The sequence below is a fragment of the Diaphorina citri genome, unplaced genomic scaffold (genome assembly GCF_000475195.1).
Source record: "Diaphorina citri unplaced genomic scaffold, Diaci psyllid genome assembly version 1.1 scaffold868, whole genome shotgun sequence".
In the NCBI taxonomy this organism is placed as follows: domain Eukaryota; kingdom Metazoa; phylum Arthropoda; class Insecta; order Hemiptera; family Psyllidae; genus Diaphorina; species Diaphorina citri.
Window position 1 is genome coordinate 2,001 of NW_007378300.1, and position 27,697 is coordinate 29,697.

Sequence of the window (27,697 nt, forward strand, 5' to 3'; positions counted from 1 at the left end):
TTGCCAGTTGACCGTTTCTGTTAGGGGGAGGGGGAGGGGCGGGTGATCGCTGTCGAACCAAAGTGTCATCTCTAGGTTCACCCGCGGATGATCTGTCTGGAGGACTCGCCACTGAAATCAGACAACAAGAATATGCTCATTAGATATTTAGACTTTTAACTTTTAACCACTCCTGCCGAATAGGTATAGGGTGTCAACAGTTGCAAAGTATACTATGGAGTTACACTCTCAAGTTACTATGGAGCTATTTGCACAAACTAGCTTGCGCATGCCAGTTTGTTCGGTTTGCACAAAATTGTAAGAGGAACGTAGAAACAGTTTTTTTTTTTGTGCAAACTTAAAGCCTGCTTTTACACGCTATGAGCGTGTAAACCCACCAATAGGGTGAAGCGTTGCAAAGTACTATGGAGTAAAAGACGACAAAACCTGTACACAAAAATTCAATTGCAGTGCGGAATTGGCGCAAAAGACCTATTTATAAGATAGCACCTAAAGGGGGGAAAAGACAACAAAAGGGTTTGTTCCTTGCGCTTAATAAGACTGGATCTTCTTTTGAGCGAAGAAAGAAATTGAAGTAATTGAAGTGAAATAAGAAATTGAAGTGCAAACTGAGAAAATGAGAAAACAGTTATTTTCATTCGAGTAATTCCTTAATCAAAATCTCCCTTTCCCCTTCCTTTCTTTGCACACTCTCAAGATATCTCGTCACTCTTTGCCACCCTCGATTATTTTTATGAATGGTTAAGCACAAAATAATGTCATTTTGTAAGTCATTTATTTGTAATTTACTCACGTTAGAAAAAGTGCTTATTTTCTCTCACAAGTATAAGTAATATTATTTTACTTTTTATCATTCATTGCTATTCCCAAAACCCGCCATTTTCTACACCCAGGGTTTTCTTTCTTTTCCTCTCCTCAATCCCCTTTCTTATTCACACACACTCACGTAAACAATGTTATCTTTTCGAGAAAGGAAAAGAGAAATAAGAAACATGAATAAAACCAACGCTCAGGAGGGAAGGGAAGAAATAGAGTGGGAGAGAGGGGAAGAGGAAGAGAGAGAATATTATTATGATTGAGAATTTGAGAGACGGAGAAAATATTTCGAGGTAAAATTAAGTGAGTTGAGGGAAAATGAGGGAGAGCGCAGGGAAGGTAAAATAAGGAAGATAGAAGAGAGAGAGGGAGAGAGAGAGAGACGGGTGGTTAAACTCATAAAACTGTCATTCAGAATAAAAACAAGTTTCGTACAATTTTTCCAAGGAAGTCGTCGAAATTAAAATCCTTGCTCCGGGGTGTAACGAGATTTGAGCAAAAAGTTGTGGCTATAAGCACTAGAATAAATAGAATAGAATAGAATAGAATGTCTATACCTGCTTTATATTCCAACAATGAGACAGAAAACTCCCTTTGCTCCCACAACACCGGCAAATCGGTTCTGCACTTGGTATCGGTAGGCACAACACCGATTGCAGAAGCACATAAAAACAAGCTTGTAAGTATCCATTGATTAAAATAACCTGAGTAAAATAGCACTATAAAACAGTGCAAAATCAGTTAGATCCGCGGTAACGACTAAAATCACAGCATTGGAAATCCATAAAAAAGGGTAAAAGTCTCAAAAAGTCTGGGAGACACTGATACAAATTAAACGCACCCACTGGGGATTTAGGATTAAGCTAAGTAGTGTTGTCATTTTGCTACCCGCATTCAGTGCAATGACCTATCATTCAAACCCAGTTTTATATTCAAAAGCTTTTATAGTATCACTAGTTCATCCCGAGGCATGGCCAAACTTGTAGAAAAGGCATGGCCGAACTTGTAGAAAATAAAAAATATGGTCGCGCTGCGCGCTCCCTGTTCCCCTAGAGCATAAAAGGAATATCGCTGCCAAATTGCAGCTTGCTAGGTGTGGTGGTTCTCGAGATAGGGCGATCAGTGTGTGAAATGTGAATGAGTTCTCGTTCTTATAATATAAGATTTACTAGCTGAATTCCGTCGCTTCGCTCCGGAATCCCGCTAGTTCATCCCGAGGCATGGCCAAGCTTGTGGAAAAGGCATGGCCGAACTTGTATTTTTATCAAACTAAAAACATAAACGAAACTCAATATTAGGCGAGCGAGGAAAAGTTTTCTCTCCCTCAGTCTCTGCACTCTGTGTATTTCTTATGGTGATTTTAGCGATCAAAAATTGATCATATCTCAGGATCGGTTTAGATTTTCGCAAAATCCTTTCTTATTGCACACCTAGACCATAAAAGGAATATTCCTACCAAATTTCAGCTTTCTAGGTATTGTGGTTCTGGAGATAGAGCGATCAGTGTGTGAACTATGAAATGTGAACTGTGAATGAGTGAATGGATCTTGTTCTTATAATATAAGATTGTCTTGGTCGAATTCCTTGTTTTGCTTTCTTAAATCTCCGTTCCCATTATGTTTTCTATTTATTTTCGGCTCATTATTATCTTTATGATTCATTTTTACACCCTCTTTTTCTGTTTCTCTCTCCCCCATAATCGTACTTTCTTTCATTTTATCTTGCTTTTGTTCTCATTTATCTTTGTATTTTCTTATCTCTCTCTCTCTCTCTCTCTCTCTGCATATACGATGTTTTTTCTACTGTGGTTAACTGTTTAATAGCCCACATGGTTGAATGTTTAATTTAACCACAAAAATTATTATTGTCGGTTTTTACTTTTTCCGCATTACACTATAGTGGTGTAACACAAGATGAACTGGAATTCCAGGAGGGAGAGGAGGAAGAATAGAATGAATAATAATCCAGCAAATTGGTAACGTTGAGTTCTCATCACCAAAACGAAAGAAAGACAAAGAAAAAAAAAAAAAAAAAAAAAAAAATGTACAAGAACATAAGATACTGCAGAAAGTAGAATATGTGACCTGGGCCTAGAAATAAAAAAAAAAAAAAAAAAAAAAAAAAAAAAAAAAAAAAAAAAAAAAAAAAAAAAAAAAAAAACAGTGGAGAAGAGAGCGAGAGAGAGAGAACGAATTTGATAGCGAAAAGGCGAATTTTTCTCAAGAAAAATATCTATGAAAAAAAGTCAAGCATGAATTTTTCATTTCAGGAACAAAAGAAACCACTTTAGTCGAATTTTATTTGTCAGTCTATTGAGTAGAAGAAGGGAAGAAATATGGAAAAGAGGCGAATAAAGAATAAGAGGACGCGACAGATGAAAAGAGAGAAAGAGGGAGCGACGAAAATATAATACCCCGTCTGAAAAAAATCTCCTTTTCTTGTGACAACCATCAACAAATAATTTCAAACCTCTTCAGATCAAAAGAAAATAATATGATTTCTGAAGTTCTGCTACTTATAATTTCTGCTCAGTTGCGAGGAAAAGGGATACAAGTGAAGAAAAGGAGATTGTTGTTTTTCTTTGCTAATCCCATATTACCATATTTGATCACCAATTTGCCACTTACTTAGTAAAATAAATACCCTGACAAGGTTGGGTGAAGCCCGATACTAATCAAGTAATCACAGACTCGAAAAATCGCATGATTATTATTTAACTACATATTTATTTTTTCACTCTTCCGAGGATTAAATCAGAACATCCTATTCAATACATACCTATAGATTTATAGAATATAGATGACATCACCAATGTTGTAAAGGTTCGAGAATAAGTTCGAAAAGCTTAAAATGCTCATCATGGATGCTGTTACACAAAGAATTCGAAACTTTTCCATTAAGTGTGGAGGGAACTTAGTCATGTTTTTTCCCCACATTCACTTCGTATGACGTCTCTAGAGATGCACATTAGGGCATACTATGCACCCAGCCAGCACGCAATGGTGACAGGCCATGCCATGTATTGACATCCATTATACCTACCATGGTACCATCAACCATTACCATTATGATGTTATGTAATGTCGTGATGTCAAGTTTTATGACAACTTTTGAAACGTCGCAACCTTGGGATATTCGTGCAGGAAATATGAAATGTGGAAACTAACAGAGATACTGTCTGTCATAATAGTAGAGGGATTAGTATCGTTCTTAATGCTAGCCATAAACCAAGTACAGTCTAGACTTGGTGTGTAAAGGATTCTTTCGATTATACTATTCGTGTAAGGATGAAATTCAATAACTTCATTCTTTGTGACTTTGAAGAACTGAAGAGGCATATGTATACGCAAGTCGGTTGAATTAATCATTGCACGTTGCATAGTTAAAATAAATACCAGGCATTCATAAGAATTTTTCCCTTGAATGAAGACTGTAGTAGTGTAGTACCTATGTACTTAGTAGTTGTACCACTTTTGTGTTTCAGGAATTTTTTGTTATTATTAATTTTGATTTAGCAGGTATTTTCGTTTGAAAAATCGTCAAAGTTTGTACTCTTGGTTAAAAATATTGCCAAATTTGCCAGGTTGCCACTGAGGCTCTTTTCAAAAAGTACCTAGTTTCTAGCTTTACAAAGAAATTTAACAGTTATAAAGTAAAGTTTTAAACCTAGTTATACAGGGACGTTTTAAACTTCTTCAAAAATCTGTAGATTCTTTGGATGGTTATTTACAGTATGTATACCCCCACCCCCTTCATCAACTTTTCCAAGAAAAAGAAAAAATGCCAAACTTCAGAAAGTGAAAAATCCTTGAAAAACTCCACAGTGTTCCCTGGGGGAAAAGGGGGAGAGGAAAAAATAATTTAAGAGCAAGAAAAAAAATCTTTAACAATATTTTCTTTTTAAATAAAAATTAATAAAGGCTTTTTTTGGTTTCTAAAAGGGGTTGAGTTGGTTTCTAAGAAAAGCAATAGAAAATATTAGAGAAAGATAAAATAATACTACATTAGGGAAGAGGCCTCCAAATGACGACCTACAGAAGGTTCTACATTGATGACCAAAAAGGTTAAGGATGTAGATCAAAATGTTCCAAACAAGGTTTGAAAAAAATGTACGGTTTGGCCATCTAATTATGGCCGAAATTTTGAAAAAGCTCCAAAAGAGTTTAAGACTTCGGATTTTGGGCAAGTTGACACAGTTTTTCCCAATATTATTTCACTGTGTAAAACGTTGCGAATCGACAATTGGATACTCAGAATTGTCAAACATAACACAAGCCCCGAAAGGAAAAAAAAAAAAATGATACTGTATCATTTTTCTTCACACTTTCCGGAGAAACAAAAGACAAATAATAAGAAGGGAACGAAATTGGATAAAATAAAATAAACACTATTCCCTCGACATTTTCTCTCTATGATCAGAATGTAGAGGGTGAGGCATGGAGTAAGGAAGGGGGTAGAAAAGTGTGATGAAAATTGTGGTATGGTGGAGAAAAAAATCGACCAAAGTTCGAAGAAACTTGTATTACATGTATCATAATATGTATGGTGTTCGTATATCGCTATATCGGATGGACCTGAACATTTCTACTTCTTCTTTTCTTTTTTCCAGAACACACATTTTGAGCTGGTAACTGGATTTTTTTGACCAGGATTTTTTTTTATTTTTATTATTATTATTTTTTTTGTCATTTCTTTTTTCAAAGTGATGCGGGTTTGAAAAGCTTCATTACAAAAGTCAACAGAGAGAAAAAATTGGTCGGGGTGTTTTTAGGATGGTCTGTATGTGAGTGTAATGGTTATGTATTATTATATCTATTGGTGTTGGAGAGAGATATTTCATTTGATATTGAGCCCGAGGGAGACTTCCCCAAACTCTTCCTCTTTTATCTCTCTCCCTCTCTTTGTCGTCCTATCTCTCACACTCTTTTCCTCACCCTCTAGAAAAAGAGAACGTCCTTTTTCCTCCCTCTCTTTCCCTTTTTATCTCTCTCACTCTTTTTCTACCCCTCTGGAGAGAGCTCTCTCTCCCTTCCTATCTCAATTTTTACGAAGGCTCCCAAATTACTCATCACGTACATAGCCCAGGTGATTTGGAATCCTTTACCCCAGTGGCTAGTTGCTGAACCGTTTATATTCAATGATGCAGAACCTCTTCGGAAATTTCCATTTCATTGGGTTGTTGACGTTTTTCTGAAAGAAAACTTCTTTTGAAAGTGACATGGGGTCATCGTTGTTTCCCTGAAGTAGTGCAAAACTACTTTCGAAGCGCCAGCCTAGTTTGCTTAGTTGGTAGTGCGTCTACCTTGTAAGCGCTAGGCCGCGGGTTCGATTCCCGCCCGGGGGGGATTTTATCCTGATGGGATAATGTTCGTTCTCGGAGCGGCTGGCTTTCTCCTATCCTGTCCTCCTTCTCTCTTCGATTTCGGGACGATAAGACCATAGCAGTTACAGTTCCCTCTGTCAAACCTCTTAAAAAAACTTTCGAAGCGATGCGATTACAAAAGTTCACAAACTAACTAACTAGGCTTATTTTATAAGGTAAGGTACCTTTTGGAGGTAAGCAAGTAATATGAAGGACATCCATCTGAAAGTTCTTCTTGGCCAGTAGGATAATACTAGTATGACATGGAGCGTTAGCAACTTGTGACACTTTTCAATAGATTAATTCTAAATTATTTGTCATTTTAGTGTCTTTCTAGTTTTTAGAATGGAGTAATTTTCAATTTCTACTGCACACAGTGAATCCAAGATCAACAAATCCAATGGTAAAATGGGAACTACGATTATTGCTCTACTACTTGTACTTAGTACTGGCCGTCACATGATGGCGTTTACTTCTGCAATAGACGCTAAACCTGAGAACACGTCACTGAAATTTACCAACGGATCAAGCGATCTGAACGGTAAACAAAATGGCTACGAGAATGTGTACAATAGACAGCTAAAGAAAAAATACATCAGTGCACGTGACAGGGGTGATGAAACCTCTTGGAATGAGGCTAATATGGTACAAAAACTGAATTCAACTGAGCCTGATGAAAATCCGTATTTGAGAAAAGTAATAGGTAAGTGTGTCTTCTTAAGAGATTTTAGAATGCCAATTTCATATGAATTGGCAACGAGAAACCAATCTGCAGTTGAGTGTTGAGTGAGCAATTTTACTGTAGGCATACTAGGCATACATAAGTGATGGTAATGAGGTAAGTAGATTATTATGACCATCGCGAGCGATGTTGCTTAACTTCAATTTTCCAAGTGGGAACTAGCATTTTTCCAACTCTGAAAAACAGCAGATTTCAATTACACTTTATTGTGTACTAACTTCAAGGAATGCAAAGCGTAAGTCTACAAGACACAATGCTCAAAAATGTATCGAATTCGAATCAAAAACACCGAGAAAATATTGATTCAAGTCCAGAACTCATTCGTCAAAGACACCCGAGGGAAAGTGTGAAAAATTCCCATATTCCAAATGAATTGACGGTAAATCAAAAGCATCTCGAACTTGAGAAATCGCTTAGAGTCGTCACCGACATTATAGATGATGACAATAATCTCAACGTGCAAATCAACATCACCACCATTCTATGTATTGCCATCGTGCTCTGCTATGTTATCAATTTCATTTTCTGTTGTGCGCTGTGTTTCCAATTAGAAGATTGTTGAAGTATTGGCTGGAGAGTCTGGAGACGTTATTTTGATTAATTAATACCTATAGTGTTGTTATTATAAGATTTATTATTGTTTTCGATTGCGAAATAAAATAAATAAATGTGTTTTTGTTATCATTCGAATTAATACCTATAGTGTTGTTATTATAAGATTTATTATTATTTTCGATTGCGAAATAAAATAAATAAATGTGTTTTTGTTATCATTCAAATTTAACCATTCCTTGTACCTTCTGAGGTATCCTTGTTTGTGACACCTTAAGAGTCTCATAGACACCACCATATCCATGTTTTAGATAATGACCTGCAGGCTGCAGGGAAATTTTATATAATTACCTGCTGACTGCAGGGATTCAATATATATCTATATATATACAGGGTGTCCCAGAATTTATGCTTAAATTGTTTTTCTGGAAGCCTGTTTGAAATTTCGAAAAACAAAGACTTCGCAAAATTTGTCACGAATAGCGATATTGCCACAATATCCGCATTAAAAATCAAAAAGTTAAGGTTTTTAGTCCGTCCTTCCTTTATTATTACAGTAGTAATAAAAAAAGGTATAAGGGACGGACTATTGTATTCGCTTCGGTGTCTGTCTGTCAGTCAAAGTCATACCCTCAATTATGTTTCAGCTGCAACACCAAATCTTGAACAGTTGGAAGCGATGGAATATCTAAAGCTAGAGGAAATTAAGAGTCTCATAAACACCATTGAGAAAATAGGTCACGAAGAGCTCACATCAGACATGACAACCCATTTGTCAAAGTATAGACAAGACCCCGATGCTCCCAATTTACTTGATGACCAAGAAGATTATTATACGGCTGGATTGATTCTAAGTATTTCTGTTATTGTCGTATGCTGTTGTTGCATCATCAATACGCTCATCTGTTTCTTTCTGTATCTTCGTCCGTACCTAAAACTGAGTAACCGTTAATACTTGTACTTAATGCATGTTTGTAAAAGACCACAGGACCCCGAAACTTTAAAATTATTTCTCCTTCTGCAAAGCATGCCTTTGGTAGTGGCGAACCAACGTAACGCAACGTTCAAGAGAATCTAGGGATATAATGTCATAGCAAAGAAACGATTCTCTTAATCAGGGCGAAACAAATTAAATACAAAGTGACAGCAGAATATCAGAGCGGTATCAAGTTAACTTACAAAGGCACAAATACCATGTCGAATCACTGCAAGATTATAGGTACGAGTACAAAGAGGAAAAAGTGTAGCATTACCCGATATCAAAGCATGCTAAAACTCTTTGCTTTTCAACATAAGCTCAGATAAGGTTTTTTTTTTATTTAAAGCTTACAACTTACAGCACAATACCTCAGTTGTCTCCCTTGGGTAGTTTGAAACTTGGAGCTTTCATTTATATAGCATTACCCGATATCAAAGCATGCTAAAACTCTTTGCTTTTCAACATAAGCTCAGATAAGGTTTTTTTTTTTTTATTTAAAGCTTACAACTTACAGCACAATACCTCAGTTGTCTCCCTTGGGTAGTTTGAAACTTGGAGCTTTCATTTATACATAGAACTGTACTGACGGTACTGCAGCATTGCTCTCTTTATTGAAACGTTTCGTTCTGCCTTATCTTATCCAACTTTTATTAGGTTTCTTTTAGCGTTTCATTGCATGTTTTCAGAGAACGTTGGAACTTGGATTGACACGTTCAACAAATTTGTCTGCTTCGCTTTGCTCTATACTGTAATGTAAAATTAATCCCTTAAGCTGTTTTAAAAAGATAGATGCATTTTTCTTATATGATTAGTGCCTGAGAATCATATTTGTGCCTTCACTGTTATGTGCAAATAAAATATATATTATATTCTATTCTACTTCAGGCGCGGATCTACAGATTTATGTTTATTGACCTCTAGACATGATTGGAGACTGGTCTGGTATAGTATCAGAGTTTTAGACAATAACTCTAATAGACCTTTCCAGTTCAAAATTGAATCTCCTAAGGAAAGACCATTTCCAAACGATTCTTTAAAAAGAACATTTATTTACAAAGCAAACCAGCTTTATTGGGATACGAAATCACCGAGCTTCGAAAATAATTTGCAGGATACAAAGGCAAACATTGATACAATAGCACAGGAAACACACTGTTAGAATGCAGGAAAGATGATAGTTCATTTCTCTGACAGATTCTGTATCCGCATCAATAGAAACTTTGTTGGTGCCATTTCTAAAGCTAGACTTGTCAACCGCATTTTCCTTGGCAGTATTGACCGTTTTATCAAAGTCGTACACATTCTTATCCATACCCTTTGCATTGTTGGCCTTGTCATAAGTGATAGCTGAGCTCATGTCAACTGGATATTTCACCATAGCCCTTCTTTTTCTGCACGGAGTGGTACGTTCTCCTGAAATGTTGAATGGAAATTTTTTCTTACTTTATGTGCAACTGCAAGCTAAAATATTGGAAACGTGCTAGGTAGTTCCTACTTCGTTTAACTTCCGACACGCTTGCTAAGGTGATGGTGATAATGATAAAAATATATAATACGAGTATTATGGAAACTCTGTAGCAATTTAAAAGGTTTTGTAAATCTTGAAAAGCTATTAAGGTATCTCTAAGCTATTATGTGTACCATGTACCTACAAGACAAGAGAGGATCTTCCTCGTGTACCTTAAGGAGCTCCTATAAATACGACTAAATCTGTACCTATATCCAAGGAAGGATGAAAAGTAAGTAAAAACATAAGTTTGGAAAGTTGAAGTGAGAATCTCGATACTTTTTTTCATCCAGGTAAAGTAAAGTTTTCTGAAAGAAGATAGAAGTTCCACTCAGCCAGAGTGGTTTATTTATGGAGTTCAAATACGTTAGGTATACATGTAGTTGTTTTCTCGTTGTATAAACATATGAACACAAATACACAATGTAAACAAACTAGCCTTACCTGGATCTATATCTCCATGGGAACCAACGCTCCTCGATATTCGATATCGCTGAGGGTAGCCATCGACACATAGTACACTCAAAACAATGGTACAAGTAACTATTAGGATGGTCCGGTTCATAGTAACTATCAGAAAATTTCACATTGACAACGTACAGACTAGGAATCGCATTCTCACGAGAAATTTATCACGACATTTGCAAGGAAAACGCAAATGACGCTTTTTAAAATAATTAAAAACAGTGGCCATTTTCCCTAATCTGTATTAAATGGTTGGTTAAAACTAGGTATGTGCTAAGCCCATCCTCAAAGAATAAAATTAAAAAAAAAAAAAAAAGATACATCCCTGTCCAAATTACGCCACTCATAGTTTGGTGTACAAACATGGGAAAAACTTGGTTCATCAGTTCACCTTTTATTTAAATCTGCAGGTCGGACCCTCGAGAGTTCACATTATAATTCCCTCTTTTCCAAACAATATCCCAAATCATTTGAAATTTATACTGCAGAAACCCTGCAAAGCTCAATTCTGCTGACAACATGGCAAATCCTTGTTTCCATAATGTACTCGTATGTTTGTGAGGTCGCATTCAATCATTTTGCGTTCGCGTTGTAGAGTATGTAGAGTTCTTTGCTTTGGAAGAAATCCAATATCCATACCTACTAGGTACATAATGGGTATTTTTGTTTGCAAAGTCTCTGAATTTAGGACGTACCTATGGTTGCACGAGCTGCTGTAAAGCAAGAAAACCTGAAGCAGTTTGTATGGCACTTCTAGCTTTTCCTGGCATGTGGGTAGGGGGTACTATGTCCGGTTCGTACTGTAAGATTTGTGTCAGTTTTAGCTGCGTGAGAAGATGGAACAGTTTAGCCTGTTTGGACTTTAGAGCGAGGAGGGGTTTCATTTCAGCAGTAAACATCACAACAACAACTGCTAGAACTTGAAATAGAAATGTCTACCTACACTTGGAAGTCTGGAAATACTTTCCATCTAGACTGTGTCAGTTTTAGCTGCGTGAGAAGTTGGAACAGTTTAGCCTGTTTGGACTTTAGAGCGAGGAGGGATTTCATTTTAGCAGTAAACATCACAACAACAACTGCTAGAACTTGAAATAGAAATGTCTACCTACACTTGGAAGTCTGGAAATACTTTCCATCTAGAAATTCGCATAGTAAATGGTGGACAAGGCGTAGAAGAGAAAGGGATATTAGGAGGAGGAAAAGTGAGAATAGATGACAGGGAGGAAGAGGAGGGAGAAGGGACAGGGGCGAGTAAACAATCCTGACGAGGACAAAGTCTTGTATTTCAAATTTCAATGTTCCCTCCCACGCGAGTAAACAATCCTGACGAGGACAAAGTCTTGTATTTCAAATTTCAATGTTCCCTCCCACTCTGCCCCTAACATAATTCTCTCCCAGTCCTCACAGTTCAGAGTGACTTTTGTTTTAAAAGTAATTGTGTTTTCCTGAATACACAAACCAACTTACTCGCTTCGAAAGCGGCGATGAATAAATACGTATAGGAGAAGGAAAATTGTTATTTACAAAACTTACTGACGACTGTCATTTGGTCGTCGTATCCCTATGGTTATTGTATAACCCTATGACTGTACGTAACTGAAGGGATGTCGTTTGCACAACTTTATCAACTCCTTGAGGCATGCACGTTCTCAAGCATACCAGCACAAACTGAATTGTAAAATTTCGTTATAAGGACCCGAAAACCCTCTAAAAACAGCTTGAATTTATGAAATATTGTACACCTTGTGACGAAAGTAGAAGAGGAAAAACATACAGAGGAAAGTGTTCCTGGCACTAGTGATGTAGATGTGCGCTGAACCGAAGTAGGTAGGTATACGTACATATTATACACATTATGTGATGTACCAGATTTTAATTGAACGCATGCTCCTAACGAGTTCAAACTGATAGCTGATAATCAACTGATAGCTGATACATCCTGTATCTTCTCCTGTTATGAAGATCACCCTGTATTTCAGAGCACATGTCATGACGAACTCGTATGCGTCACATGTTTGTGGTGACAGGGGATAAAAAATGAACATGAGAGAAAGATAGAAGAAAGAATGAAAAACGCCTTCGTACACAAAGGATAACGGCGTTTTAGCCCTCAGCAAACATGCTTCCTTCTTTTCGGACATTTTTCACTGGAACATTTATTTGGGAGGAGAAATAAGACATCATTCATCACTCGTTTCTCAAAAGTAGAACAAGACACTACCTATATTACAACTGGCGATTTGGCGACATTGGATTTGGATATTTCGTGGTGTATGGAGAAGAGAAAGAAGTCCAAGGAGGAGATGGATTGACTCTGTGAGAAGATGGCGCAACAAACGAAGTAACTCCATCAGAAAGCAAGACTGAATGAAGATTGCACAGGATAGAGGAGAGTGGAAAAGGCTGTTTTCTATACGTCTTGGGCCAACGTGGCCTGTTAGTACCCAGCTGTCAACTATTTCCTACATGTTCAGGATATGTATCCGTATGAGATATGGGTATTACACTACACTATGACACATTGTTAGCTAAATGAAGTTGAGACGAGCCCTGTTTTTAGGTTACTTCCCCTCTTATAGGTTGTTGGAATACTACATAATTATATCAAAGTGTCGAGCTTCCTGATATGATATAGGGTGAGTTCCGTAAAGTAGAGTTCTGGAAACCAGTCACTTGATTGAGATTCTTTTTCCTCAGTATACAAAATATAATCAACCATGGCGTGGACATTTGGTAGTTAAAGGGCTCAATTGGTGCCATGGAGAGGGATGGGGTGGATTTCAATATTGTCCCTCAAGGCACGTATTTAATTATAATCCCTTTGAATTCTCATCCCCTTCATGTTCCCATTTCCTTCCACTCAATTGAGATGGGCAATGGGATAAATTTGGCTCCTTCTTAGAATGTCACGAAGAGATCCGTAGTATTCATCATGTTTCATACAACAGCAGGCGATATTATTAACCTCCCATTTCCTTCCACTCAATTGAGATGGGCACTGGGATAAATTTGGCTCCTTCTTAGAATGTCACGAAGAGATCCGTAGTATTCATCATGTTTCATACAACAGCAGGCGATATTATTAACTCAGAGTGGGAGGGAACATTGAAATTTGAAATACAAGACTTTGTCTTCGTCAGGATTGTTTACTCGACCCTGTCCCTTCTCCCTCCTCTTCCTGTCATCTATTCTCACTTTTCCTCCTCCTAATATCCCTTTCTCTTCTACGCCTTGTCCACCATTATGTTGGCTGCAGTCCAAACGCATCATTTAGCCTTTTGGATAGCCTCGAGAGATTAGGGAAGAGAGAGGAGGAGATGGAGGGGCAGGAAAACATAAGGTAGGAGAATAGAGAGATTGTGGAAATGCAATGGAGGAAGAGAGAGATTTTGAAAATGGGGAACAAAAGAGAGGGAGAGATAAGAATGAGCTTTGGGGAGAGAAAGAGAGAAAAGAAAGAGAGAGAGAGAAAAGAAAGAGAGAGAGAGAAAAGAAAGAGAGAGAGAAGGAGATTGATGAGAAGGGAGATAATGGGGAGAAAGGAAGGAAAAGGGAAAGAAGACAGAGGTTAAGAAGGAGGTTATTAAAGAACAAAAGAGGAGAGAGAGAATGAGAGGCGAGGAGAGAAAGATTAAGCGGGTGAGAGGGAGAGGAAGGGCTTATCTAATTCTTAATAATATTAAAGGCCTTCGCAGCGTACTGAGTTCAAAAATTTATGGCCCATAACTAGCATTTTTTCTTCCTTATTTTGAACAGGCCAATGGGCTAGGCCTCAGCATCTCAAGCAATTAAAATTAGCCTCATAGCTCATAAATATACAGAGCTTGGTCTGACGTGGCGTTGGTTATTATGTTGCTGAATTTAATGTTTGGATTTCCTTTGGAATAAATGCCTCATTGACGTTAATTTTATTTATTGTTAGTACTTTTTGTCAATTGGAAAATTCACCTCAATTCATGGATGCCTCGAAAAAGCTCCTAATTAAGGCTGTTAATAATGATGTAGCGTTTAGGGCAGGGAAGGAAGGATGTGTCTGTATTTCACGTCGAAAATTAGCATAAACCTAACGTAAGTACGAGTATTAAGTATACAAAACTAGTGTTAACATCAACGTAAATATTTGCACTTTTCTCACAATAAAGTTAGCATGTCCTGTAAAATACACGTAAAACGTACCTAACTGTGCACACATAATTTGAACATGACCTAAAGTTTTCTCTAATTTTATGTTGTGTGATGCACAAATGATCCCTTTTCTCTTATCTCGTGATGACAACTTCCATGGCATGTGCTGGTCAGGGAGGTATTCATTTGCATGTGTTTTTCGTTTTGCAATGCGTTTTGTATCTAGAAAAGATGTCACCAGAGTGTTGTAAACTGATGGTTTTATCAGGGGCTTTTCAGTTCTAATATGATGGCAGTATAAACAAGGTTTTAGGACAAAGTTCACGTGAGAACGGAAATCCTGACTCCTGAATTTTAGGTGCCAGGTTTAAATCCCTCCTGGGGCTGAAATTGTGACCGGACTTTTACGGACTCATTCAGTCAGAAAACTGCCACCCCAGTCGAGATTTCAACCTAGTACCTCAGGTGCCTTGAAGTTTTGGGTTAGGGTGTACAATTTACATGGATCTAAAGCTGTGTCCACACATGGTCGATCAACGGGATGAATCTATGTTTTCGAGGCAGGGTGGACAGTTTCAGTCGACATCAATCGAGTCGATCGACGGCATCGACTTCGTGTGGACACAGCTTTAAAGAATCTGAAGTAATAAGAAAGGGATTCAGGGCTAGAATTTATCGTTCCAGGAAAATGAAGGAAATGTAGAGGGCGTACGGCGTACGGGTATACGAAACTCGTACACTATTTAGATTTCTACAGGAATGATCTCAGACAGGTGTCCCACATTGGATTGGATGTCACATTACACTTTACCGTATACACAAGATTGTCTGAATTATTCATGTCATACATAATGATCTGAATATTCAGACCAGTAGATCCCAAACTGAGTAACAAACTATTGTCGAAGAAAAAGAGGTTCAGTTAGAAAATGTAAAAGAGGTTAGGAGGTACTTACTTATTTTTAAGACCCTTTCATGATTGAATCATTGAATGTGTGATGATTTGAATGGAACTACGAACTATTGTAAAAGAAAAGGAGGTTCAGTTAGAAAATGTAAAAGGTTAAGAACTTGTTAATTTATTAAGACCTTTCCATGATTGAATGTACCTAAGATGAGATGATTTGAATACATCAGATCTCTAGTAGCCCTGTCAAACTTTCTTGACTTGGCGGGGCGGAGCGCTAAATCTCTGCTGGGCTTTGATAAAGGGATCCGTTAGTTTCATCCGAGAAGTATACCCAGTACCCACATAAGCACAAAACTTACTATTATACCTTCATAGCTAGGTATGACTATTTTTCTTCGAAATTTAAAGTCTGTAAATCAAACAATAATGCTTTTCGATTCCCGCCGGGGCGGATTTTATCCTGTACGGATAATGTTCGTTCTCGGAACGGTTAGCTTTCTCCTATCCTGTCTTCTTTCTCTTTTCGATCTCGGGAAAATAAGACCTTAGCAGTTAGTTCCCTCTTTTTTTTTTACAATAAAAGAAATGTTTTGAGTACCTCCTGTACCTAGCACAGCTATGAGCGTGGGTATGTAGAGAGGTCGGGAACCCAGTAATTATTTTGTTTTAATTGTAAGGTACGTTACAAACATGCACAGAGATATATGTATAGTGAATTACACATCAGACATACTGGGAAATGGCAATAACTTTGAACCCAAGTATGTTGACACTCACCCCGACCCCTTGTGTCTATCCTGGCGTGACATATTTATTGTTTCACTTGGAGCACAATAAATTGGAAAAAGTTTGATGATACAGGTGTGTCGCTATTCCGAGCTGGAGATTAATTGGACAGGGTGATAAATGAGGAAACAACTAAGAGGACAAACAAGTCAAATCCGAGTCAGACATACGGTATGTAGTGTCATACTTATGCAAATGAGATGTGATCTAACACGAACCTAGGGGTGAGCTAAGGGTGATGTGAGCCAGATGAGACTTAAGGTAAAAACACACACTACCATCACGTCACTTCATGGCACGTCACGTGATGGTAGTGTGTTTCTACCTTTATCTACCTAGAAACTAGAAATAGTTCTCGACATGCGGTATGTAGTGTCATACTTATGCAAATGAGATGTGATAACACCAACCTAGGGGTGAGCTAAGGGTGATGTGAGCCAGATGAGACTTAAGGTAAAAACACACTACCATCACGTCACTTCATGGCACGTCACGTGATGGTAGTGTGTTTCTACCTTTATCTACCTAGAAACTAGAAATAGTTCTCATCGTATCACTCTGGGAATAGATCCCTTCTCTAAAGAAAAACTATGAAAGTATCTCAAAAATGTGAGTCAATGTGACCTTTTTCCAACTGCGATATTAAAGGTACTTTTTAGTCCTATGATGGCAGTATAAATAATTTTATTCCTATTAGGTTGTCATAAATAATGAGTCAATAAATAATGACAGACTTATTCATTTTGCATATGCCATGCGCCGAAGGCAATTTTCCATTTATTAAAAAATGAAAACCAGGCAAGAGAGCTCGAGAATTTTTTTAAACTCTCATCAGACATTCATTGAATTCTGTTCATATTTTATATTCTTCTCATTTCCCTCCACTCGGAGCCATAGCTCTGGAAAACCTACACAACAGAAAGGAATGGAAAGGAAAAAGTACAACAACAAAAGTGAAGAACAATAAATTGGTTTCAAATAGAACAATGGAGATCGAAAGAGAAAACAAAAGGCCAGCAAGCCTTTGCCACGAGACACTGGAGTTTAATCAAATGAAAAACTATGTAACGAGTAACGTGACGACCAGTGGCGTAGCCAAGTTCATAGAAATTCTCCAATATTCATCATCCCCATCCAGAGCAAGGACTTCTCCCAATATCTTCCGCACTGTTGTCTATCTTGGGCGGCATTAGTCCAGAGTGTTCCTGGGTATAACCCCTATTAGAATGGGAAACAAACCCACGATGACAACCGGTCGAACAATAGACTATTATAAGTAGAAATCGAAAGAGAAAACAAAAGGCCAGCCAGCCTTTGCCACGAGACACTGGAGTTTAATCAAATGAAAAACTATGTAACGAGTAACGTGACGACCAGTGGCGTAGCCAAGTTCATAGAAATTCTCCAATATTCATCATCCCCATCCAGAGCAAGGACTTCTCCCAATATCTTTCGCACTGTTGTCTATCTTGGGCGGCATTAGTCCAGAGTGTTCCTGGGTATAACCCCTATTAGAATGGGAAACAAACCCACGATGACAACCGGTCGAACAATAGACTATTATAAGTAGAATAGAATAAAATAATATATTATTAAATTTGTATTTAAAGTAATAAAACTTTTGACTATTATAAGTGCTACTTACTATGTCTTACCAAGACGGAATGGTTAGCAATGGACTTACTGAGATTGATTCAAATGGCATTCATGTCCGAGTGTCGAATTGAAAGGCTTACCTGAAATCAGGGAAACAGGGAAAAAACCAATTAGCAATAAATTTAAATGGAATTTTTCATAAAGTAGGTCATAGAAAAGAGAAAGAGGGCTGGAGAGAGGCATAAAATTGTTTGAAATATGTTCTAGAATTCTAGTTCGATCCCAGTTAAACTTCAAAGTTCGGACTTCATTATCTAATCCTAAGCACTTCATTCCTCCTCCTTCATTCAAAAGTCGACGACACAGCTAAAGATCCGCCACTTAGGTACATTTCCTTCCTCTATTCTTGTGTTTTCTTCCTCCTCCCAATATTTTCTCTTTCAATTTCCCCTCAACTCCTTCTGCCTTGAACAACAAACAGCATGTTTGCTAAATTTACTTCCAAAGTTTTTACCTTTTGTTCCGGCTTTGTACTTTTATCGTGAACTTTATACTGTGGAGTGGTTAAGGAAAGTTTCCTAGCGGCTGAAGGAAAAACAATTTCATTAATTCTTTTAATAAAATGGAAACAATGGTTTATTTTTTAAGCTGTAAGAAAATAATAATAATAAAAATAAAATAGACTGGAGCTACAGGGTTTGGAAAAAGCTGGAATACACTTTGATGTTTTGGTACAACATTGTTTAGAGGTTGAGCTGATCAAATAGATAATGAGCTTTAGTAAAACATAAATACAGAATAAGTAAAATTAATTCAACAATTTATTTTCAATTTATGAGACCTACTGGGTCTCAGATGAGGGGGGGTACAAGACTGAACACCCAGTTCCAGTAACCACATTTTTTCAACCATTCCAGGAGCTCCAAGCTAAACAAAACTCGAACTTCGGAACCACCCTATGGTTACAATTTTACTCTCCATTTTCACTACTCCTTACCTTCTCCCTCTTCTTTCCTTGGGAAAATTTCCTCTCCCATCGAATATGCTTTGTATGCATTGTGTACCTTGTTTTCGTAAGTACATATACATTGTATGAAGTAGTTCTTCCATGTATGAAGCATGATCTACTTTATGTACATCGTAAAAAGCATAAGCATGATAAATATACGTATTTTTCGTTGATATCTCGAGCAAAAGTAGGATATATTTTACATTAATACTCAGCGCGATGTGGTTATTTTACTCATTCATATAGTTATTAATTATAATATTACACAAAGAAAAGGTATACGGTATACCTATATAACTAACTATAGCTATGTACATTGTAGATGCTGTATAAAGGAATTAATTGGTACATCGTAAAAAGCATAAGCATGATAAATAGGTATACGTATTTTTCGTTGATATCTCGAGCAAAAGTAGGATATATTTTACATTAATACTCAGCGTGATGTGGTTATTTTACTCATCCATAGTTATTAGTTATATGTAATATTACACAAAGAAAAGGTATACGGTATACCTATATAACTAACTATAGCTATGTACATTGTAGATGCTGTATAAAGGAATTAATTATAGGTGGGTATGATGCAAGTTAGTTGATATAATGTAATTTGAAGCAGTATTGTTAGATAGAAGGTAATATTTCTCGGTCACTATTGACAGCAAGATTTTGATGGAGAATAGACCTCGTCTACAAATGTACGAGTAATATGGTAGATACTTGTATGTAGATGCCAGTATATTCCATAGAGAGGTTGAAGACTCTTTTAGTGATCGCGGGATGAACCATGAGCACAGTTCATTCTAGTATTACTTAATACAGAGCTGATGTAATTGGTATTACCGTTGTTGACTCAAAAACGATGAAAATAAATCCTTGTTATCAGAAAGATATAAGAAATACGTGTGATATAACACAGATTTCTTCACAATCTTCTATTTCAGTCAATTTGTCCAACAAAAATCACTCCTTAGGTGGGTATGATGCAAGTTAGTTGATATAATGTAATTTGAAGCAGTATTGTTGGATAGAAGGTAATATTTCTCGGTCACTATTGACAGCAAGATTTTGACGGAGAATAGAGCTCGTCTACAAAAATGTACGAGTAATATGGTAGATACTTGTATGTAGATGCCAGTATATTCCATAGAGAGGTTGAAGACTCTTTTAGTGATGGCGGGATTAACCATGAACACAGTTCATACTAGTATTACTTAATACAGAGCTAATGTAATTACCGTTGTTGACTCAAAAACGATGAAAATAAATCCTTGTTATGAGAAAGATATAAGAAATACGTGTGATATAACACAGATTTCTTAACAATCTTCTATTTTTGACAATTTGTCCAACAAAAATCACTCCATTCCTAATAGGGTATCTTTCAATGATATCTTCCCTTTTCTTCCTTCTTACTCACAGTTATTATATCCCATCCAATCTGAAGTATTCTTGATATTGCCGATCTAAAATTTTATGTGTTGTCTTTTTATGATTTTTGACGCTCAAATTGTTTGCCTTAGAACAATTCGTCCTTCTTATACAGTGGAGGTACTCATTATTTCAGCCCTGCACAAAAATCTTTATTAGATTCAAGGATAATAAAGTTCTGGCACCCTTAAAAATTGAGTTTAGTACTTTCCAAAAGCATCTGATTTTTTTCTTCTTTTGGAAATTCACGATTTTTTTCCATCTTTATTGTAAGAAAACATGATAAAAGAAGCATATTTTTTTTTTCTCCAAGTTTAATTTACGAGAGGTATTTCGAAGAAAAAAAATGCTGCGAAGAGCTTTTTATTACGAACAAAAAGGTTTTGGTGAGAGAGGGAGAGCTGGCAACAAACTTTAAGTTCCACTCTGAAAATTGTAATTACCTATTGAAAAATTTGAAAATGTTCGAGGTGTAGTGTAATGTAAACTGAAAGACAAAAATGGTACACAAAGTGCCTCCCTGTATGAAAACAGTGTATAGGTACTCGTCAGGTTAATTATCCGTACTGTTCAAGCAGCAAATACTTCAATGGACTATGGACTATAAAATATTACTCTCGAGTAGTCTCGAGAAGCATGTCACTTCATCAGGACAAAGTCACTTACAGTTCCCAGTATCAGCTCTGTCATTACAATGCGTGTGTTTCTGTCAAGCCACTTTCAAGTGACATAGAGCTGCCTGCCTATCTTGTTTAATTTCAGGTGACATGATCTATAGGACGGAATAGCAAATAAAGGTTCTTCTAGACGAGTTACAAATGGGTAAAAATTGATTTATCTCGAGAAATCTGGATCTAGAAGTTGCACGGTGTGGCGTAAAATATTTTATATTACTCTGTTAGATTATACGGTGAAAGAACTTTGGATGAGTATAACAGACAAACCGCCAACTACCTTTCCAGCTGCACAAAATGGATTGGTTTCAAATTGAGTCCAGCTCAAGATCCCCCGAAATTGAAAAGCATTGCACACAACAAACAGAAACCGTTGAAATGTAAAAAAAAAAAAAAAAAAAAAAAAAAAAAAACAAAAAAAAAATCATTGGTACAGATCTACAGGTCAGAATAGTTACTTACCTATCACATAAGAGTATCCGTCCAAGGTGAGTACACACTTCCGCGCCACAGGGATATGGGAGTAGGAGCTTCCAGACCTGGTACGTCTGGATATGCCTCCTCCCGAGTCCTCCTGGATGCCAATACTCCTCCGGCCCCCTCCAGGGTCACTGTTACATTTGTGAACCACCTCCTTACACGAACTTCGGTCTTCCATGATGGGACACGGGGCACACAGGTTGGTGTTGGGCAAGTTACACCGCACCGTTCAAAAGTTACCCCGCCGTCCTCTATAGAGGTAGATTAGACTTTGTTTTAAGATGACTAGATTGGCTGGCCAAGGATTTATTTTTGTAAGTTAATTTATTTATTAGATTTCTTGAGCTGATTTAAGACTTGCTTTGAAATTGAAAGAGAATAGGCATTTTTTTTTTATTACTTTTATTTATTTATATATTGTTTTTATTTAATATCTATGAGCCCCTATTTCCTATATAGTACTTCTATCTACATTTAATCCAAAATTATGTATTACATTTTCCTTTTCACTCGTAATTTTACTTCTCATAAAATCTTTTGTTTGTTTTACATCAAAATGATACTTAGCATTTTTCATTCTTTTTCGAAGGTAAATAAAGAAAGATTAGGTTTTCATCCATGTTTATGATTCAAGTTGTGTACGAGTATCTTTTCCTTTTTTATGCGCAGTTTGTATCGACCTTTTCAATATTAGGATGGAAATTATTTCTTAATAACGGCAGTGAAAGTGGTACTTCTATGTAGGTACTCGTATATCTCATCGTTTTCCTTCTTTTATTTTCAACTTTTTCCAACCAAATTAGGGGAGAGCAGTTCAACCTTTCCACCAGGACTGTGTACTGTGATGGTATGGACTATTCGCTTTAGTCAGTGAAGCTGAAGATAATGTAATATCATCTGATATTTGCATTGATATGTATATGTGACCTATTTTGTAACCCATAAAGTATTGACTCTTGAGAACTATGTACATTTGAAATTCAAACCACCACCCTGATATACAGCGCAACCTTCTCTGGTATTATAGAAGCGCCATTCACCCATAAACTTAATTGCTTTAAATTCCGACTTAATTAAAACCGTGCCAAGCGTAAATCTTAATTCTCTCGACTTCGTCACAGAAAAAATAAATACCGAAATAAAATGGAAAGCAGCCACAGCTTTTCTCGTGTGACATTTTACAAGTTCCCTCACGTTTCTATTTCTATCTTTTCTTTCCATTTCGGAAAGTTTTTCTCCCTTAAGAGTATGAAAGAATTGAAAGAATAAAATTGATGAATCCAAACAAAGTGGAAGATGTTGATGAAAATCCTTGCAATTAGAGGAGATATTGCAAAGAGCAATAAGTGCAAACCAATGGAATAAAGGAAGTCATCGAAAGAGATGTCTTGATAGAAATGTCAAGTAGCAAAATGGATCTGGATACAACACCCGACGAGAAGACTGTTTCTGAAAATTCAAGGAAAATGGAAGCCTTATTTTTATCGCTTGTATTATGCATGAACCCCTAGCTCAAAAATGGAAAAATCTTCCGCTAAACTGAACTTCTTTTTTCTCCAGAAAACATACAGGAAAATTTATGTTAAGTCCTAACCCTATTTTTGGATCCTTTCTGCGCTCTGTATGTATACCGTTCGAGAGTAAGATAGCTCAAAAATGGAAAAATCTTCCGCTAAACTGAACTTCTTTTTTCTCTAGAAAACATACAGGAAAATTTATGTTAAGTCCTAACCCTATTTTTGGATCCTTTCTGCGCTCTGTATGTATACCGTTCGAGAGTAAGAGATTTAGGTAAACACCATTAGTCTACTTTATAGGGTAGCTGTAAACTTTGGGAACCATTTCGGCTTTGACAAATTTGAAACATTTAGAACACGTCTGAGATGAAGGAAAGAGAAGCTTCCTCTCAATGAAACACAAATATGTGCCGCAATTTTGTTTTTGTTAGAAAAATCGTGGTCTACCTTTCATCATTACCACGTTAAACTTATTGCCCATATGCCCATTAGGTACATTGGTATTTGGCATTACCTACATATACCTGTCAATTAAAATCACATCAACAACCATTTGGAACACCCTGTACAATGTTTTTCTCTCGGAGAATGTTGATAATGTGTGAAAATCTGGAGGAGTACCTTTCATCATTACCACGTTAAACTTATTGCCCATTAGGTACATTGGTATTTGGCATTACATACATATACCTGTAAATTAAAATCACATCAACAACCATTTGGAACACCCTGTACAATGTTTTTCTCTCGGAGAATGTTGATAATGTGTGAAAATCTGGAGGATGTAAAATTTCCTGATCATTATTTAAACGATTTTGTATGTAAATGTTCGCGACACAGTGGGGTATACATAGATATACTATAGGTGGAGAGAAATGGGGTAATGTAAATGATGTCTATAATAAACTTCTAAATTATTACGTAGAATTAGGAGTTATGTAGGTAACAGATCATATCATTCTTATGGTCTTTTCCATTTATTTCCTCAAAACTACTTGCATGATAATGATAACATTCTCTCGTTTTAGTCCTATGAACAATTGATTCTCATTTTTGCCAATTTCGCCTTCACCTTATATTTTGTTGTCACTTACGAGTACTCGTACTATACGTGATAAGAGCGTGTTAGCGGCTGGCTTTCTGCTATCTCTTCTCTCTTCGCTTCGGGGACAATAAGACCTGAGCAATTACAGTTTCCTCTGTCAAACATCAAAAAGTGTCTTTCGTTACATATTTATTAATTTTATTTTTCTAATAATTAAGTACAGGGATCTTCTCTCGAATACACCACTGCCATGTTCATTTTCAAGGAAGAAAACAAACATGAAACATTGTTATAAAGGGAACATTATTCTCGTGAACACACATACCAAGGTATTATGTAATATTAACAAGGTTCACGGTACTGCTCCTTTTCCTTACAAAATATTTTGTAAATTGTGACCTAGGCATAAAGATACATAATATATGCACGGTGTGTGATCAAAATTGAATTCCTGAGCACACTTTCAAGCAGTACTTAGTACAGAGTTTTCAAGCTTTTTCTGGTGAATTTCTCTTTTAAAATTTCACATTTTCGTCACAGTTTTGGGTCAGAATGTTATATACTTTTGCAGAGCCTATCCCGGACGCATGCCATAAGTAATTCGCTCACTGACTTCTCCCCATGATAAATTGGAAAAACAAGGCCACATTTCCAACAAAAGTTACTATCCATACAGGATGAGAACCATTGCTATTTAAAATCAAGTTGCTTTTCTACGGAACAGGGATCATTTGACAACCCTGTACACGGAGAGAGAACTGTTCAAAATTTCAAACGCGACTAATTTCACGCCTCAACAATTTTTTGGCTTTTTGATGATAATCACCGGACTTTGATTTCTCACATAATGTTTCTCAATTCTTGACTCCAATCTTCATGAAAAGCAGAGTATAATAAAATTTGAAATAATAATGTCTTTTGTATTATGTAGGTAGTGGAGATGCCAATGCTACAGTAATGACATTAGTGGAGATGCCAATTCTACCATGTGCCATAACCATAATAATATATACGCACGTATTAGAGGAGGTTCCAACTGTAGATGAAATAAACCTATCTCAAGTTAGATAGTCATAGAGACAATCTTGAAAACTGTGGGACTTGACTTCTTCCCCTAAATGTCAAACTATCAGAAGAGATAAGCTTTAGAAATGCTGAAGCGGGACAGTATTTTAGCCTTGACAGTTAAAGGTACTAATTCCATTTGAGTTCCTCGCTATGGATTTTTTATTATTGTAAAATGCAATAAAATAGCGTTCCAATGCAGGGAAAGTGGGTGTTTAAGATGCAAAAAGCATTAGCAGGAGCTCTGTATACGAGTATTATTACATTCAGAAGAATTTTGGGACCATGATGGTTGACTGCGGTTCGGGACGGGCCAAACTATAATCTTGGCTAGAGACCATCAGTCCCCTGAGTGCAGCTACACCGCTACAACAACAAGAACACCATCTAGAAGAATGGTATATGTAATAGGTAAACATAGGTACCTATAGGTAATATAATATCTACCTAAAATACCCTAATATGTACCACCCTGTGATGATGATTTACCGTTAATATTTAAAACTGCCTAAAATTTTCGTTGCGCGTCTACCTAAAATACCCTAATATGTACCACCCTGTGATGATGATTTACCGTTAATATTTAAAACTGCCTAAAATTTTCGTTGCGCGCGCCGCAACTTAGCAGTGAAGATAATCCAGCATTAACATTTTTACCCGTTTCGGATAGGTAAAACGCGTCAAAACAACTTTTTTTTTACACCTACATAATAAAAACGTAGATGCATAAAAAATGCATAATGATGTCCCTTGATGTACTTTAGGAGCTTAATTTCCAGCGCTCAGTTTTTTTTGGGGGGGGGTCAGGTCCTCCTACTATCTCGGAATTGAGTTGGTGGGGAAGGAAGGGAGCCACCATTACTTATAGGTTATGTAAATATGTACCCATAGTAAACAAAATGTAATGTCTTATTTTCTTGCTTCTAAAAAAGGAATTGCTTCATAGATGAGGGGTAGGGGCAGACTGACAGCAAATACTGACTTACTGAGGAATAAAATTACATTATGAGACGTTGCCACTTGTTGCTGCTGAAGGTCCTATTATCCCTTCTCCCTTCGTACCTCTGACAACAGTGTACACATTTTATAAAATTCATTTAATTGCTTTTTTTTTAAATTAAGTGGTTCTAATTTAGGTCATTAGGATTTAATTCCATATTTATTCATCCGTAGCAGCCTCTTATAGCCTTATAACTGTGCTATTTAACTATGTAATAAAATGATATTTTGTGTTATCTGCTTGTCTCTTTACAATGATAACTCTAGTGATAGAGAATGATGTATAGGTTTCTACAGCAGAATTCTCTCGTGTTGTAATTATTTTTTGACATTGATATATAAAGTAAAACCTGCGAGTAATTGAATTTACTGATTTGTGGTAATGAACTGGAAATGAATGAATGGTGTGGATGTGATTTCATTCCCCATTCAAATTTGTCTCAACTTTTTTATGCGCAGTTTGTATCGACCTTTTCGATATTGGGATGGAAATTATTTCTTAATAACGGCACTGAAAGTGGTACTTCTATGTAGGTACTCGTATATCTCATCGTTTTCCTTCTTTTATTTTCAACTTTTTCAAACCAAATTAGGGGAGAGCAGTTCAACCTTTCCACCAGGACTGTGTACTGTGATGGTATGGACTATTCGCTTTAGTCAGTGAAGCTGAAAAATGATATTTTTTTTATATAACTATGTAATTAAATGATTTTACCTGTACCTATATGCGAGATATTGTTACTTTAGATAGGTATTTATTATAATTTATAAAACACCCTTCTTCTGGTATAGTACTGGAGTTATGAGAAAATTATGATATAATATTAATTTTATTTGAGGTTTCTATTTTTGTTACAATTTACTTCATTGGCAGCACCAATATTGTCGACCATCTGCGTAGAAACCTGCCCGCTGTTGATCCACAGTCCAAAAGTTCCAAAATTTCCGAACACCGCACCGTCCTCGTTCAACTTTATACCGGTAACACAATTTATCTCCGGCTCTTCACGAACCCCCGGTTTTACAAATTACACAAAACGTCCCGAAAAAATATTTTATTAGAGCACTAACCATAGCGATTAAAATTAAATAAAATCCTCACTCGAATTAAACAACGAACAACAAACGATAAAACGGAAGGAATGAAAGAATAAATAACTTTGAAATTTTTCAATGAAAATGGTCAACCGTAAGTAAATTCAATTTTAGGAACTGGAAATTATTAATTAAAAAATATATTTCGGGGAAAAAAAATACAAAATTTTACGAGGGGGAAATTAACACAAGTGTATCACAGAAAGAAAGAAGAACCAATTGAAAATTTTAGATCGTAAAAAAGCGAGGTAAATTCATTTGTGCATTACGGAAAAACAAATTCGTCAAACCACTCTCGGTTGATATGTTGGAAATGTGCTAATTATTTTATTCAAACTAGAGGTGGATTTATATCCAAAATAAACAAATGAAAGATTTTTTTTTTCCGAAATCAAATTTTGACGTCAACACCACACTGTCACCACGTGTGCCCGGCGCATTTTTGTATATAGTTCACAAAAATATAAATATACGCACGATAAAAAAATCAAAGGCGTGCGATCTAGGCTTTCCCGTGTCCGATTTCGGAAATACTAAACTAA

General features: G+C 36.5%; 3 protein-coding genes across 6 annotated transcripts; 1 reads left to right on the forward strand and 2 right to left on the reverse strand.

The window, feature by feature from the left end:
* On the reverse strand, window positions 1-27,697 carry LOC113468838 (the record flags this gene model as incomplete). The annotated part of the gene is made up of 3 exons (XM_026826062.1): window positions 26,924-27,697; window positions 21,417-21,794; window positions 1-111 (listed from the first exon to the last, which is right to left on the reverse strand). Coding segments are annotated over exons 2-3 (307 nt in total), but the record flags the coding sequence as incomplete, so codon positions are not given.
* Window positions 6,413-8,818, forward strand: LOC103512643. 2 transcript variants are annotated; one of them, XM_008477415.2, is made up of 2 exons: window positions 6,413-6,881; window positions 8,120-8,818. In XM_008477415.2, exons 1-2 carry the CDS (start codon window positions 6,587-6,589, stop codon window positions 8,422-8,424), a joined length of 600 nt encoding a protein of 199 aa, XP_008475637.1. In that variant the 5' UTR covers window positions 6,413-6,586; the 3' UTR covers window positions 8,425-8,818. The 2 variants fall into 2 exon arrangements, with proteins under 2 accessions (XP_008475637.1, XP_008475636.1); XM_008477414.2 differs by lacking the exon at window positions 8,120-8,818 and adding an exon at window positions 7,145-7,506 and having other exon boundaries at window positions 6,414-6,881.
* LOC103512644 lies at window positions 8,884-10,640 on the reverse strand. Of its 3 annotated transcripts, none has more exons than XM_008477417.2 (3): window positions 10,403-10,640; window positions 9,605-9,864; window positions 8,884-9,197 (listed from the first exon to the last, which is right to left on the reverse strand). In XM_008477417.2, exons 1-3 carry the CDS (start codon window positions 10,521-10,523, stop codon window positions 9,165-9,167), a joined length of 414 nt encoding a protein of 137 aa, XP_008475639.1. In that variant the 5' UTR covers window positions 10,524-10,640; the 3' UTR covers window positions 8,884-9,164. The 3 variants fall into 3 exon arrangements, with proteins under 3 accessions (XP_008475639.1, XP_008475638.1, XP_026681861.1); XM_008477416.2 differs by having other exon boundaries at window positions 9,506-9,864; XM_026826060.1 differs by lacking the exon at window positions 8,884-9,197 and having other exon boundaries at window positions 9,481-9,864.

Coding starts and splice junctions, on each gene's coding strand:
- LOC103512643 (XM_008477414.2), top strand. CDS start 6,587: ATGGGAACTACGATTATTGCTCTACTACTTGTACTTAGTACTGGCCGT. Junction 6,882..7,144: donor GTATTTGAGAAAAGTAATAG/GTAAGTGTGTCT, acceptor ACTAACTTCAAG/GAATGCAAAGCGTAAGTCTA.
- LOC103512644 (XM_008477416.2), bottom strand. CDS start 10,523: ATGAACCGGACCATCCTAATAGTTACTTGTACCATTGTTTTGAGTGTA. Junction 9,865..10,402: donor CCATGGAGATATAGATCCAG/GTAAGGCTAGTT, acceptor TCAACATTTCAG/GAGAACGTACCACTCCGTGC.